Below are 17,010 nucleotides of genomic sequence, written 5' to 3' on the forward strand. Positions count from 1 at the left end.
GTGCGTGATTGAAACTCGTTTGCAATTGGACAAATGTGCATTGTGTATTGTGGGGATTTTTTTGGTTAGGGATGCAAAAATAGCCAATATGAAGGTAGAAGTTGTTAAGTTTGATTATTGACTAAATAGATAATTAAATACTGACGTGACACATTTTGGTTATTGGTTTTGATTATTTCCATTGCGGATATGCTCTTACAACCCGTAATCTATTTGAGGTTTTAAAACGGAGACTCAATTTTCATTATATCCCCCTATCAAAAAAATAAAATAAAAAAATCATTATGTTCATACACGGAGACTTTCCCACCAAAATGACACCTCCATTTCTCTCTTTTCAAAATCTCCATTCTAGGAGTATCTTTTTGTAATCCCAATAATATATTTCTTACTTTCTGTTAAAAAAATCCGTAAAACATACATGTCTTTAACATTATACATCCAATTCTTATACAATTGGTACCACTAAAAAGATATCAACAATCCATTTAAAATGAGTCCAATATTGAATATATTTACTTAAAATTTAGAACTCAATGAACTAAAAGAAAATTTTGGAGAAAAGTTATTTAGAGACAAAAATGAAGAATGTGAAATGGAGTTGGTACAAAAAAATTCAATGCTTTAAATCATATTCGGTTTGTACTTCTAGTCCTTCGCACAATTCTAGTGATAAAAAGCAGCAGATGCTCAAAATCATATTCGGTTTGTACTTCTAGTCTTCCGTGCAATTCTAGTGATAAAAAGCAGCAGAAAAGCAGCTCCGTAAGTTGTTTAGCTGTAAAAAATATTTTACCTTCCGAATTGTCATTACACCAATTAAGTGCACCAGACACCTGAAACCTTTGCTCCGAGAAAAACAAAAACAAAAATGCTAGGGGTACATGTGAAATGTACATATTATGTACATATTAGTTTTGTGGGGCCCACCTCGGGTCCCAAAAAGATAATTCAAACCACCAATTATTTTTCAGACATTTTTTTATGGAACCCTGTAAAAAATCAGCACAACCCGATATCGGTAAGGATTTTTTCTTAATTTGTGGAGGCGAAACTACTTAACTGCTTAGTTTCACCCCTACAAATTCAGAAAAAATCCTTACCAATATCGGGTTGAGCTGATTTTTTACAGGGCTCCATAAAAAGATGTTTTAAAAATAATAAGCGGTTCGGATCATCTTTGTGGGACCCGAATTGGGGCCCACAAAATCTATATGTACATTGTATGTACATATTGTATGTACCAATAGCAGCACCAAACAAAAACTTGCTGGAAAAGAAAAAAGGAAAAGAAAAAAGAAAAAAAAAAGACACCCGAATCCAGGAAAACATGTTACCGAAAAAAAAATAGGTCAAAACAAACAGAACCTAAGTAGCACTGCTATTTGTTAAGTCAGCAGGTTGTTTCTTTGGGCAAGACGTTGAAAGATGGCCTTTTTCACCACATTCATAGCAAGTTCTTCTCCTTATCTTTCCACTAACAGCGGCCATCCCCGGATTCTCGGCTTCCTTGGGTTCTGGTTCCACGGTCTCAGCTTCCTTAGGTGGTGGCATAGATTTGGAATTGGTATCAGCTTCCTTAGATAATGACATAGATTTGGATTTGCTTTCCGTTGCTTTCTTTGGAACTGCACATCTTATTCCCACAGGTCTCCCACAAACAATGTATTGATCCAAATTCAATGCCATGTTTAGAGAGAGACTATCCACGAAATCCACATGGGCATAACCTCGGAACTCACCTGTTTCCTTGTCTTTGCCAAATCGAATAGCAGAAATATTGCAACCCGAGAAAAGTTTCTTCAGTTCATCTTCAGTTATCTCCCATGATAGATTTCCAACATAGATCCTATTGTAACCTTTCATGATTGCTGGGGCGAAATTCGAAGCTTTTTTAGGTTTAGTTGACTTGTAGGGCTGGATTTTCAAGAATAGTCCACCCCTGCACAAGATTGAGTTTTCGTAAGCATGAGCAGGGAAGTTAAAATGCTAGTAATAAAATGTTTTTGTTTATTACTCACATGTCAGATCCATCATAGTCCAAGGCTCTTTTGGCTGCAGCTCCAGTCTGCAAAAGGAATACATGAACAAAATCAACTATCAAGCCCACAAGAACTCCAGTGAGTTATTTTGAATGAAACAAATGTAGAACTCCAGGCAAAAAAATAAAAATTCCCAACTCGAGTGAATCCTTCAGATCTCCCTTCTTTCTTTTTCTTGAAGAGCCTTCAGGTCTCCCTCACTCCCTCATTTTAATCCAACCAATGGAATCCCAACATTTTGAAGAGAGTTGAGAGTTTGGATGGACCTGGACTAAAAGGAAGGCTGATATTGTTTTGCCTTAATATTTTCCTTTTCTTTTTCTTTCTGTTTTTTGGTTTGGACTTTGGGGATAGGAAGAAACTTATGCTGCAACTAAAATTGAAATCTTGTCATTCACTGATAGCTGACATTGCAGGGATGTGTCTAAACCTTATTACCCCAAATAATCATGCCTCTAATTACCAACCATATTTTATTCCAATCTTCTTTCCATTTCCATCTACATAGGCCACAAGGAGTTAAGGACCTTGTAGACTAGCAACTCAAATAGGCCTCCACAATGCCACCTTATGGCAAAGGCACAAAAGCAAATTACAAAAGATAGGAGTAACAATTAAGGAATCAAAACTAGAGCTATGAAAATAAAGTCTACAATTTAGGATAAACCAAAATTACTTTGGTAAAAGACAACATTAAGGACACTCCTCTACCAGGGGGCTGCCAAGTTACAAGTATAGCTGATTCTTCGCAAATAGATCAAGGTTCAACAGTGCGACAGAAGAAAAGACCTAAAAATCCGTCTTATGTACTTCAAAAAGTTATGTGAGGGATGAATGCCAAGTTCTACAACAAACATGAACTACTAACATGGTCAGAAGACTCCGGGCCATTAGAAGCCAAGAGAAGCATAAACCTTCCACTGTTATATATTAAGGTGAGTTAGTGCACCTTAAAGACAGCGTAGCTTCAAAAAGATTACTTCCATAGTGAATTTTTCTTCCCCAGACACGCTTTCAGTAACAATTATTCACCTCAACCAACATTTTTTTTTTCCTCCAGATGATAAAGCCTCCTTTTAAATTTCCGTTTGACCAAAAAAAAAGAAAGATAAAGCCTCCTTTTTGGCTCACAGTCAATGGACATTGATTTAGCATAAACTATTCATAGTTTTATGTCGGGAGAGTTAGTGAACCTATGAATGGTGTTTCCAGTATCCATTATTGAGCTCAACCAAAAGTCTTTTAGGTTATTGGGATAAGGCCCCTATTTGAATCATAACTCATTATAGTATAGATGTTCCTTCTACTAGAAACCAAGGTCAAAGGATGTTGACCATTGTCACACAGAATCACAGATCACACTTGTTCATACATGGCTAATCGCCTATTGCAAAAATGGTATGTCATCAACTGATCATCTCTTGTAATGGTGTCCTTAAACCGAAGAGGGAGATCGTGTGAAAGCAACACATGCCAACGTGAACGGAGACAGAAAACAAGGCCAGTAAACACACGTTGCAATTATTTGCACTTAGGAACTCTAATAATGGTAAATATGCTATAATGACTACTAATCATCTCTTACAGCTGTTTAACACCCAAAAGGAAGATGATAAAAAAACATCGTAAATTTCCAATCATCTCTTACAGTTGTTTAACACCCAAAATGAAGACGATAAAAAACCATCGTAAATTTCCAGTAAACGTGATGAATGGACGCAGAAACAAAAGGTTGAGAATTGAACACTGGCAGAATGTTTGCTGCTAATATGGACACCTTGTTTATTTAAGTTCGTCAACCAAAAGAGCCTGAGAAAACGACGTGATGCTTGAGACAAAGGACCCATGCAAATATAACCGAAATATCCTTCTTTGCCATGTCTGAAATTTTTCACTAAGTACACAAAAAATATAGCTGAACAGAGGGAATAGGTATCTGCTCTACGAGGAAGAACGTGAGCTAGCAAGTTACAATGAAGAGTGGGATACTTTCTGGGCTAGCCTGAACAAAACCACTGACCATGTAACTCATTCACAAATCCAAGGAGAGGACTGCTATGTGGTGGAATAAGAAGATTTATGCATGGAAGAACAAAGCAACTGCTGTACATGGTAGTTGTTCCCCACGAAAGATCCAGCCACCCAAGCTCAACCTTAACCACCACTTGCTATTGGCCTCCAAATGTATGACTGTCTTCTCTAAACAACAACCAAAATCTTACTTTGCATGTCCCACATCGCTGTATTGAGCCTTCTTTTTCATCCTGAAAGCATCTATCATGATTGTGAAACGCTCGAACATAATATCCCCCAAAAATTTGTGTTTACTAATAGTGCTCTGTAAAGTGACGGTTGGGAGATAAGGAATTAATTCTGGCCCATTTTAAGGTTCCTAGGTAATGCAAGATTCAGCTGTTGAAATTATTGGAAATGACAAAAGATGATATGAGGAAGAAACCCGGGATGGTGGTGCTATGATGCCTCATGTGGTGCTTGTGTGGGGAAAGGAAAAAAAGTACTTTGGAGATACAGGCTTGGTCCACTTGGGAGTATGGTTTCCAATTTTGAGTTAATTATCTTTAACGAATATTATTGCTTGAAGGTTGCCCCATTTGGTGCTGCTCTACCACACATCACTTATTTCCTAAGAGAGATGTTCTACTCTAAATGTTGTGCCACCTCATATTGGTTATTCTTTCACCCAGTGATTTAAAAAGTGCGCTTAAGAGCGAAGTAGAGCGAGGCGCAGGTGTGGGGCTTCAATGTGCAGAAGCGAAGCGCAAAAAGCGCGCGCTTCGGAACTAAGCCCAAGGCGCATGAAGCGCGCGCTTAACCATTAACTCTAAGATAAGAATTTTGTGTATTTAATCAGAGCTGTCCATTTTTTAAAGTCTATCTACCTCTGATTGAGATCCAACGCACCAGATCAAAACTTTTAATGAGATAAAAGCACCAGATAACAGCTTTTAGAAAAATTCCTAATCGTCTAATACAATCTTCCACTGGCTCTTCTTCTCCTCTTCAACTACATTGGCCTTTCCTTTGACTGAATTGACTCCTCTGCAACACTTCCTTCAATTAGACCACAATTAACCTACTATTACTTTATCATGTTTCTAATTCTATAGCTAAACATTCAAACTTTAAAGTTTACTTTTGATGGAAGCATAGTATGTTCTTTTTGTCAGTATGGTTATTGGTGTTCTACCTTTTTGGACTTCAAACTATGGTACTTGGCATATCAGATATGTTGTTTACAATAGTGCATGTCCTATTTGATGATATTGGTCATTTTGTCACTTGGTAAGGTACATCTACTATTTTTTTCAATGTTTGCTTCACTTCCTAAACCTTGAGTTCACCTCATATTAGTTCCACCAATCACTTGTTACGACAAGAATAGTGCACAAGATGGAAAGTCACCATAACTTAAGAACAAATCGGTTCACAACAGGAGAAAGTTCCTCCAAGTGGGAGAGCTACAAAATAAGCACCGGGGTTTAGTGGTAGAGCCAGGATTTAGATTGGGGGGTGGCACTATATAATGGGAATCCATTTGTATTCTTGTACATTTTTGGTAAAAATATGAAACAGAAGATTAAGCGTAAAGTTAGATTCTGTCCTGGTCTTTTTTTTTATTTTTGTTGAAAAGTAACAAAGGTTTGTTTCAATTCTCATGTGGTCTTTAAATGAAAGCAATTGAGTTTTATTTATTTATTTATTTTAAATGATCTAAACCATTCATCTTTTCAATCGCTATCTTTCCCTCCTATGTGTGAAAAATCAAGTTGTTTGGATACCGATAAGTGCCTAATCCATTGGTGGAAAAAAAAAAATTTTAAACCGGGGGCGGCACATGCCCCCGGTTTCAAAAAAAGGGGGGACAAATCCTTGCCAAGGTGAACACAAGGTTTAGGAAATAATGAAACCCTTGCTTCACTTTGCCACTCAAAAGCAAAAGCCACCAAGTACAATGATATTAGAGATCAAGGGGATGACTTAAGAGCCCAAACTCCAAAGATTACCAGGAGTAGAAGACTTCTATAAATCCTTACATGTGACAAGAAACTAAGGCCTGAATCGCTTCTATACCCCCAGAAGCTTTGACATAGGATATCTAGTTAGAAGCTTCTATGTCCAACAGGTACTATTGGTGACAGTTCTTTCCAAAAGAAACCCCTCTAAGACAAATACAGTAAAGAAAAGCAGGACACAGATACATGCCCAAACCACCCACCCACACATTCAAAATGTAAACAATGTACAACATAATTGCATTATGCTTATTGAAACAAAGACTTCGAAAGTTCAATGTCAAATTTGTGATATTGGTCATCCCGAGAACACCCCATCCACAGCAAATATATACACACCAACATACACAGGAAGCTCACCAACACACGTCTATGGAAAAGTAAACTAACTACAAACCCATTTCACCTATAAAGCAATCTCACTTCGAAAGGGTTGTGAAGTGTGTTAACCAACATTTTCCACGTGAATCTTAGATAAATAAACAAAACAAGCACAACTAAAATTCAAAACTAGCATACATAGGTACCTACCTTGAAGTTGATAATGGCTATTCCTCTGAACTTCCCACTCTCAGGAAATTTCATGCAATCAACTTCAGTTATGGTACCACAACTTTCAAAGTAGCTCCGGATATCATCCTCGGTCGAGTAGTATGGAATTCCTCCAACGTAAACTTTTGTAGCAACCTCCGTAATTTCTTGACTGTGAAAAAAAGAACCCAACACTTGAAACCAATGAAAAGCTAAAAAGCCAATACTATTGGCTATTGTTGTAACGTAATAAAGCACATTAAAATCACCTTGAATATCCTCCAAAGAAAATTCACCATATTTATATGCCCCAACTTGGTTCCTATGAAAACATATGCAAGTAAAGAAGAGAAAGAGGTTCCTCATAGCATCTATGCTTTCGACTTCCAATATTCTACTTGCAACTGGGAGTGAGCATTCAAAGCTTAGAGTTCTTACTTGCATCTTATCTGTCCAAATTTCGTAGTGAAAAACTAATGCTACTCGAGAAATAACTAGATGAAGTCCTTGAACCCCTTCCACAACTGGTATCAAACAACTAAGTCAATTCTTTTGGGAGGGGGGAAGCACCAAAACGAAACAAATTCAACCATTTCTAGGTTACCTGGAACACGGATCGTACTACTATGACTATGAGGAACGAGAACGAAAACTTAGTACGCGTTAGTGGGGGTAGGCTTCTATGGGTAAGAGAATAAGAAGTTATCCTTCCAAGTGATATCACTAAGTGTTATTTTGCAAAATTATTCACACATTTTAGGAACATAATGACCAAATTTTTTACATTTCCTCACCAAAATTCCATTCTCGGTAGACTTTTTACCTTACAAGTAGATTTTTTTGGGAAAGTCATTGGGGTTCGCTTTGGATCGCTAACTTAAACGTATTGGAAGGAAAGTGTACACAATGTTTTGGACCGTTCGTACCAAATCCGTGATAACACAGAACCATTTCACACAAAAGTAAAAAAACAAGCAGTTTGATAGAAACAGAACCAATCAACCAAATCAATGCATCAGAACAAGCACATCACAAAATGAACACTACTACCGAAGCATAAGCATACAAACAAAAAGAAAAACAAGAAGCATACCCATCACTCGCCATAATACTTTCCATCCCACCCAATTCACTCACTCCGTTTGCACTCTTCTCACCCTCCTTCACTCCCCCATTCTCATCCTTCTTCTTCTTCTTCTTTTTCTTCTCCTTCTTCTTCTTTTTCGACTTCTTCGCCACTCCACTCTCTACCAACCCCGACCCGCCACTCTCCAACCCGGCCTCCTCTCTCTCCAGCTTCTTCTTCTTTGACTTCTTTGCCACCACATTCTCTACCGACTCCGACCCACCGCTCTCCAACCCCGCCTCATCTATCTTCCGTTTCTTCTTCTTCTTCTTCTCATTGCCATTCTCATTCTCTGAATCATCACCAATTTCAACAACTCTCTGCACAACCTCTAGACCCTGTGAAGAGTGGGTGGTTTCTGATCGTTTCTCTCCCAAAGATGGGGTTTTTCTGCGTTTCTCTCTCTTGGACAACCTGGGTTTCCGAGTTGCGGAGCCCAGGAGGGATGTGAGAGAGTGTTGGGGCTGTGATTTGGTCCGGTCCTTCTGAGCTCCCTCCGATGCCGTTAATGATTCGGCCACAGAGTCTCTGAGGTTCTGCTTTAGCTTTTTGTTCGATAACACCATTTTTCGAGGGGGGGGGGGGGGGGGGGTGGGGGGTTGTTGTGGGTGTGGTTTGTTTCTTCGGGGTTGAAGAATGCAGGGTATGATGTAAAACCCCAAAACCTTCTCCTTGGCGAAGACGAAGTCAGTGCGCGACGCCGTTCCACCATTCTAACCAGGTATAAATAACACCCTTGGTTCTTCTAGTTTTAGCTTGGTTTTACTATGGTCTCCGTAATTCGGTTTCATCAATTGCTTTACACTTTCATTTAGGTTTAGGGCTGTAAATGAACTGAGTCATTCGCGAACTGTTCGAGGCTCAGTTCGGTAAGAGCTCGTTCGAGTTTGATTCCTCTGCTAAACGAACTGAACCTGAACCTCAATTCTAGGCTCGTTCTGTAAATGAGCCGAACCTGAGCCTAACGGTATTCAGCTCGATTAGGTTCGCGAACCTATACTTAAATTTAATTAATAATTCAATAGGGGTCTATTTGTAAATGTAAAAATTTTAAGGTTGTATATATAATTCAATACTTATTTTTCTCCCAAATTCTATACGATCAATGAGAGAATTTGGGTTCGCTTGAGTTTAATGAGCTGAGCCGAATCAAACCTGAGTCTTGACGAGCTCAATTCGAGCTTAGATTCGGCTCGGCTTGATTCATTTGCGTTTAACGAGCCAAACTCGAGCCAAGATGTTCAAGTTCGAATCGAACCCGAGCAAAATCCGAGCTGAACTCTAGCCAGACTAGTATCTTAACAAACCCAACTGAGCCAAACCCGAGCCTTGAAAAATTTTAACGAGCCGAACTCGAGCCAAGTTGTTCAAGCTCGAATCGAACTCGAGCCGAACCCGAGCCGAACTCATACCTTAACGAACCCGAGCCGAACTTAATAGGGTTCGGCTCGATTCGGTTCGTTTACAGCCCTATTTAGGTTTCAAGCTTCCAGCGTGCCACCTTTGTGACTATCATCGTCCTTCTAAAGCTGCAAACCAATCGAGTCATTTGTGAGGGGTTCGAGGTTAGGTTTGTTATGGGCTCAGCTCAGCTTAGCCTGTGAATAAACGAGTCGAGCTCGAGTTCCAAACTCGTTTAGTGAACAAGCCAAACTCGGCTAATTTTAGAGGTTCATTAGTTAACGAACCGAGTTCAAACACTAACTAAATGAGCAGAGCTCGAGCTCAATTATTTTGGCTCGACTCGTGCTTGAGCAAGACTAGTTTTGGACGAGCTGAACTTACCTTTGCCTTTCCTATGAATCCTTACCCACTTTCCTTCTTGGCCAGCCTTGGCACTTTTCTCGGGAGGAGCTAGATCAGATTGCCTCGAACAATTTAAAGCTCGACTTGGCTCGTTTGCAGTTCTGCTTCCTTCCAAACAACTTCAACATACTAATTGAAATAGAAATTTCACTAGTAGTCCTTCTGTTCCCACCCGCATTTCATTTCAATTTCTTGTCTTACAAGGTGTAGTATCAAGAATGGAACCAGGGGGTATAGTGGCGACGACCGCCACGACAAGAATTTTAGAAATTGCAATTATTATATGTATTTAAAAAAATTATCCCCAACTTATATAGTCTTGCCATCGCTAGATTTTTTTCCTTATTTTTGTTATATACTAGTCCTAAATCTTCTACTTTTTTAAGAAAGGAGACCCAAAAAAATATTCCAAAACTAAATTCAATGGGCTAAAGTGAAATAATATAAAGGATGAGGTGTAATTAAGGGGGGGAAAAAACTCCACACTTTAACCCTAAAACAACTTAACCTAAAAAATTAAAGTTAGTTCTTTTTCATACTCCTTGTGCAAATGACAAATATTATTTACTATAGTTTCTGTTATATTATTTTAATTTTTTTTGAGTCGATGACTATTAATATTGTAATGTATCTTTTTATTTTTTTTAGTATACATTTTGCCACTGCTAGGATAAAATTCGTATTCCCTCCCGGTGTAGTATATCAATGAAAGAGGGGGCTGCTATTCACAGCCCTCTATTTCCTCCATGTAACCTGTAACAACTCTCATTTTTAATAAATAAAAATTTCATTAAATGTTTGAGTTTTATTTTAATTACTTGAATTGCCTTATAAATTTCTTTTTAATTTCTAATAATCCATCATAATTAGATTTGAGACTTATAAAATTATATCTTTTCACACCAAACAATCTAGTCGTTTTCTAAAGACAAGTATGCTTGTAGAAGCACTTGTATATTTTCTTAATGAGTGAGATAAAGTCTTAAAATTATATTTCTTGGCTAGAAATCTTACATGGCAAGTAGAATTAGCTTTCAACCAATTAGTTAGAGAAACTTAATTACCATTTCATCTAGTTACATTCTTCTAAACCTAGATGAACCCATGAACCCTTTCAACCCTCTTTGAACCTTATGAACCTTTTAGACCTAGGGAAGTAATCATTATACTCTCATGACTAGTCATTTCAAGACCTTACTGTCCATCATTACCTCTCTACCTATTGGATAATAGTTCATAGGGAAATTTTTATCTCTTGGATAATAGAAATTAGACTTGCCAATGAGTACATAGATTTGACAAGACAAGTCATTTAAGAACCATTGGACCAAAGGAAGCCATCATTTTGCTTCCAAAAGAAGCAAATTTAGCCTTGCCATACATGCAACCCTATGACTAATAGCCCTAAACCTAATAATTACCCTTCAAGGCTTACTTTCCTAGATTTTCCTCTAGACATATATACACACACATGGTACTAGAAGAGGAGAGAGAGGGAGAGAGAGAGAGAGAGAGAGAGAGAGAGAGAGAGAGAAGAAAGAGAGAGAGAGAGAGAGAGAGAGAGAAAGGGAGGCCAAAAGAGTGAGAGGGAGAGAGAGTGAGTGTGTGCTTGTGTTTTGGACACTCCCACAAGCTACCTCTTAGCCAACTGCACAATCAAGCCTTAGTACAATGTGACAACCCATTTCTAGGCTTCTTTAAACATAAACCTAGCCAATCATTTTCTTCTTTCTTGCAAGTAACCCATTCTAGGACAAGACAAGACCAAAAACCCTTCATGATAACCTAGAGTTTGAACCTAATTGGATTGACAAGTCATGGCATGCTTATAAAGCTTGATTGGACAACACATGGAGCAAAAAAAAAGAGAAGAAGAGGGGGGGGGGGGGGGGGGGGGGGGGGGCGGCGCGGGCGGCCATGAAAGGGAGGAGGAGAGTCCATCCTATTGCTATAAATAGTACCACATTCTTGCCATTCAACTCACACCTTGAAACCTTTCAACTTCTCTCTTTAGAAATCTTGTGTTCTTACTTTGTTCTTGCCTTGTTCTCCATTGTTCTTGAGTTTTTTAAGAAACTCATCCTAGGCCGCCACTAAACCACCACTCGGCCACCCTTTCGATCCAAAAAGTTTAGTAGTATAATCAAGATCTAGTTTCAAGAGAAACCTTTTCTCTTTCGAAGCTACAGTAAGCTTACCGTAGGAGGTCATTCCGTCTGATAGCCGACTTACTTTTCCGTAGCCGCCCTACTGCCAAGAAGAATGGTAGATTATCCTTACACTCTAACTCTAAATAAGTAGATTATCCTTATCACTCTAACTCTAAGTATAAGTAGACTATCCTTACTCACTATCTCTAAGTATAAATAAAAAATGTGTATATCGTTTGTATTGTTTGAAATGCATGATAACTTAAAAAGTATTTATTAAAGGCTTGAAAAGAAATATGACTTTGTTGAATATATCAACTTTATTTTCCGGAAAAACATATGTTGTTTTGAATTTCCCTAAAAAGAGGGAAGAACGGATTTTTGAAATATAAATTTGATTGAATGTATCCGTATTTGATCTTAAGGATGGTTTTGAGCATGTATATGTGATTACTTGAATTACTTGTTTGATGTGTGATAAAGCATAAGTGGTTTCCACTCAAAAGGCGGACGTCTATGTGATACTATGCTTTAAGTTGTGTGCTAAATGTATGAGCATGATAAAGTAATATAGAGTTGGATGATCTTGCTAGTTTAGTTTCAAGATTACAATGAATGATTTATGATTTCTTATGAGAAAAGTCCTGCCGCGGAGTCTATGCATAAAAATGAGACATAGAAATTGAGAAAGTTAGAAACATGACACCTAGGGTGTGTTAAGGACAAGGTGTGTTTTGAAAAAGAGAAAAAATGTTTTGAAACCACAATGTGGCCGGATTTGGTAGCCCATGGTGTGGTGTGTGTTGCCAATGGAGCCGGACGTGGTAGCTTTATTGGAGGTGATTTAAATGCTTGTGAAAACTGCAATGTGGCCTGACATGGTAGCCCATTGTGAAGATTGCCAATGGGGCCGGACGTGGTAGCCTCATTGGTAATATGGCTTGGTTATCCGCGGAGAGGAGCCAATGCAGATTTTGTGTGCTAATGGGAACCTGGGACGGTGGAACCATTGTAAGGATACTCGAGAGACTGGAACGGCGGAACCGAGGTTGGGTGTGTTAAAAAAACGATTTTGGAAATGTTGATTTGGGAAAAGGAAAGTGAAAATGATGACACGGTCTACAAGATGTCGCGTAGGAGAAACTCAGTTATCACGGATACCAATGATAGTTGAATAGCAAATGTGGATGGGTCATTGTTAATTGCCTTGTTAAATATGCATGTACTATGTGGAAATCGCTAAATTTATAATCTATTGCTTGTAAGTTATGGGTTAGCGGGTATGAGATTGTTCTGCTGAGCTTTCGTAGTTCATGGTGTTACCTTTGGTGACCCTGACATATTATACTGGTGGCGACGCTGGTATAATGTGTCAGACTTTGTAGATGAATAGGGTGAGCTATACACCTTGGAGGCTTTTGAAGCCGAAGAGCTGGCTAGGATGGAGGAGCAGGCAAAGCTGTAGGTGGGAACCTTAGTTACCCTAACATTGTGTAATAAATGTTCTCTTACGGGAGTAATGTTGTAATAATGAGCCAGACTCTATTTAGATTTTCAATGAAATTGTCTATTTAACGTTCCCAAAACTCGGGGCGTTACATAACCCGTTTCCTTCACTTAACTTGCCCCCCATATATTTAAAATAAAATATACTCCACACAACCCACACCTACATTATCCCTCAAATAACACTTTCACCCTAAAATCAAAACAAAACCCTTCTCTTCTCTTCTCCTTTGCCCTCTCCTCGACATTTAGATGCCAAAAACATATTGTAAATACGGATTGATAATGTCGAAATATTCATATGCTTGTAGGATATTTAAAACGAAATTAAACATTCGGTAACAAAAAAAAACTGAAATATGTAAGTACTTTCGGTAACTAGAAAACCAAAATTATTTACCAGTTTTAGTTATTAGAAATTGAAACATTATAATTTTTCGGCAAGCAAATGTTGAAATTTGGCAGATTTTTTTTCTTCCAATTTTGCACTTGCTAAGTAGTTTGCTTTGTTATTTTATGAACACTTACTTGTTTTATTTTCATATACATGTAGGTTATGCGTCCACCACATGGAGTTCGAGGCTGAGGAGGCTAACATCGACATCGGGGTCGGGGCTAGGCCAAAGGGCAGCTACATGACGCTTGCTTCGCCACAACCTAACCGTTGAAAAAGGTCGAATACCCCAACCGTAGGGCTAGGTCGTTGTCAGTATAATATCCGGTAAGACCGAGATCGTACCCACAACGAAATTCGGATATAGCTATGATGAAGTAGTTTCGAGTACCTGCGGAGATGAGGTCCTTCGTCTGCCCACCAAGTCCTCCAGATGGTGAAGTGGTTCTCCGGCGTGCTCGACCAACGACCTGCAAAATGGAAATGGTAAACTATGGGCACCTGCTGGCTGTCGCCATCGCCCCTCCGATGCCAAAGTCAGTCGATTTGCCTTAGCTAAATAGAATTGATTGTGTATTAATTGCATACATTTGTGATATGGAGGTGTGATCTTTATATAGGCATCTTGGGAGGAGTCCCATTGGGACTGGGACCCTTGGGTCTCATCCGTACGAAATGGGGATAGATGGGCATTGGAGTGTCCTCACCCAGGGCTCCTTTGATCCTTATCAGGTTTAAGGGCCCGTTTGATAAACCTCCAGGTTACCAATCCCAATGGATTATTAATACTATGTTTGGTAACCCAAAATGGGTTGGGATTATTAGTCCTTAGGACTAGCAAGGTGGGTATTAGGGGGGGGGGGATTGAGAAGGGTCTTTCCCACTTGATATTAACAATCCAATCCCCTCCTTACCAATGCACAACTACGAAAATAGCCTTCACCAATTCTATCTCCTTACTAATCCTATCCCATGTGAAGGGCAAAAATGAAAATGCATACTAAATTCAATCCTATCTCATGTGAAATAAACATGATATTAATAATCCCATCATCTAATCACATCTAAAATAAACATACTCATCACCAATCCCATCTCATTACCAATCTCAATCCTAATCACATCTCCTTACGAATCCCAACCATCTATCACTGTTATTAAACGGGGCCTTAAGAGTCCTCTTGGTGCATGGGTCTTCAGTAGCTATCCCTTAGGATTTGCAGCCTCATCCCTTGGGATGAGATAAGGCCTTGGCTATTCTAAAAGGGGATAAGAGTCCGGCTGTTCTATGAGTCCCTCAGACTGTACGAACTTCTGTCATAATAGTATAATTGGCTCCTGGTTGCTGGTTGTCACATTTGCGGAGCTCACCTGGTGAGCTAAGCTCAGTATTCTTCATGAGCTGAGCTCCTAAGCTGACTCGTTGGGCTAGTCTATCGAGGCTAGGCTTGGTTGGGCCTAACCCTTAGGTTCTAGATGTTCATTGGGCCTCTAGTCTATGCCTATTGGGTTGTGCTGGGCTCTTTGGTTTGGGCTGACTTTGGGAGGTCATTTTATACTTATCAGCTACTCCCCTATTTCCAAGTAAGAACATATGTGAAGACAAGGAAACACTCTTTGCTTTGGCTTTCTTCTTGGCCTGATTTTGTCATTCTTCCTAACTTGCTCAGCTTAGCTCAGGCACATCCATTATTTGTCAACGTGACACTTTGCGTTTTGAGATCTTGATACTCAAGCCTAGTTTCTGCTGACGTACGACTGTTTTGCTACTTGATCATCTTCGTTAATGGTAGATCTCAAAGGTGGCCATCTTTGGACCGTAGAGTTGGCTAACTATGATTTTTCTTCATTTGTTTTTTGGCGACATGTCTCATACGATTTATTGGAATTTGCCAAGTTGTGCTACTGAGGTATATTTCGTATCTTCTTTCCCTTGGGCCTTTTGTCTGTGCTATTCTGATATTGTTAGAGTAGTTGAATTGTCGAGCTCTGCTGGGTACAACTTGTGCTAGACTCGGGACTCGACGCCATTAGGAAGCTATGCTCGAAGCTAGAAATTGATATTTGAGGGGGACGCATACTTGTTAGTTCCATCCTTTAACAGTTCTCCTGAGTATGTTCTTGAACGCTGGGGTACTTACTTGTTTCAGTCACTCCCCAATGCGAACCAACCTTGCTGATTTCGGAGGTATGAGCTTTGTGTCCAGCTTTTGTTGTCTTTATGACTTCAAAATAAAAATTCGTCTTCTTTGCTTTCTCAACCTATATCCTTTTAAGCCTTGTGTCATCTTTGTGCATGCTTGTCTCACTATTATGTTAATCCCTTAGATTCAACTGGTGCTCGAGTTGTATGGGGTTAATGGGTTGGCTTGTGACCTCATTAAGTCAGGCTAAGTTCTGGTCCATGGATCTACCGAGCTTAAAACTGAGCTTGGATTTTTGTGTCGGGTTGACTTAGCTAGCCCATGGCCTTTAGTCTCGACGTATTTGTTATCTTTGTCTTCTGTCTTCTTGTATGTTAGGCTGCTATGCACTTGTCTTTATCAGTTGGCCCAGAGTATTTTAGACTTACTGAGGTTTTAATTTCACTTGAACTTGTTATTTTAGTGCTCATCGAGCTCTGGCCGAGTGGGCTTGTAGGCTACGTCCCTCGGACTTTTAGCCCCTTGGGACTCTCTAGTGCTTACTTGATAAGCCCTGGGGTGAGCGACTCACAGGCCACTTTTTCAGCTTTATAGTCTGGAGCTCTTTGAGCTCTAACTCTTTAAGGCTCATTTGATAAGCCCTGGAGAAAATGGCTCCCAGGCCACTTTTTAGGTTTTATAGTCTGGAGCTCTCTAAGCTCTGACTCTTCAAGGCTCATTTGATAAGCCCTGGAGCAAGTGGCTCCCAAGCCACTTCTTCAATTTTATAGTCTGGGGCTCTTTAAGCTCTGACTCTTCTACTCAAGGTTTTTGGCTTGACTAAAGCATTGCGATACTTCGCCATTAACGCCTTCTTTTAGGACATCTTTTCATGCCTGACCTGGTTACGGGTAGGGAGAGCTTCCATAACTTTGTGAAATTTTAGTGGACATCGCCCTTTAGGTAGGCTCCGTTGATTGAGGTTATTCGGGCTAACCAGTCTGGGCTGTGAGTATGATTCGTTTTGAATGAGCTCCTCTACTTCTTAATTTGCGGCCTTGTTTGATTCTAAGGCATACACCATTTTCTACTGCTTAGTGGGGTGCACAGTTGGAGTTTCCACCAAGTCTTGTGGGATGTGACCCTTGGGCCAACCCTTAATTTTTCAATATGGGATAATGTTTGGACATTCGTACTTTTCCATTGAAATTCCACTAGGTTGGTCCTTACTTCTACGCTGAGCCAAGGTTGGGTATCCTGCCCAGTAGGTCGAATTTTTTTTGACCTCTGGGCTGAGC

General features: G+C 39.5%; 1 protein-coding gene across 1 annotated transcript; it reads right to left on the bottom strand.

Moving 5' to 3' along the window:
- Positions 1-773: 773 nt before the first annotated feature.
- On the bottom strand, positions 774-8,426 carry LOC131319422 (phragmoplastin interacting protein 1). Its single transcript, XM_058349653.1, has 4 exons — positions 7,701-8,426; positions 6,608-6,779; positions 2,022-2,068; positions 774-1,942 (listed from the first exon to the last, which is right to left on the bottom strand). Exons 1-4 carry the CDS (start codon positions 8,297-8,299, stop codon positions 1,369-1,371), a joined length of 1,392 nt encoding a protein of 463 aa, XP_058205636.1. The 5' UTR covers positions 8,300-8,426; the 3' UTR covers positions 774-1,368.
- Positions 8,427-17,010: the final 8,584 nt, after the last annotated feature.

Source organism: Rhododendron vialii, chromosome 3a (genome assembly GCF_030253575.1).
Source record: "Rhododendron vialii isolate Sample 1 chromosome 3a, ASM3025357v1".
Classification (NCBI taxonomy): domain Eukaryota; kingdom Viridiplantae; phylum Streptophyta; class Magnoliopsida; order Ericales; family Ericaceae; genus Rhododendron; species Rhododendron vialii.

What these genes read in the sequence shown, in the direction of transcription:
- LOC131319422 (XM_058349653.1), bottom strand. Translation starts at nt 8,299, where the DNA reads ATGGTGTTATCGAACAAAAAGCTAAAGCAGAACCTCAGAGACTCTGTG. An exon ending in TAGCCATTATCAACTTCAAG is followed by an intron (nt 2,069 to 6,607) that starts GTAGGTACCTAT and finishes TTCCTTTTGCAG; the next exon opens with ACTGGAGCTGCAGCCAAAAG. An exon ending in GACTATGATGGATCTGACAT is followed by an intron (nt 1,943 to 2,021) that starts GTGAGTAATAAA and finishes AATCTTGTGCAG; the next exon opens with GGGTGGACTATTCTTGAAAA.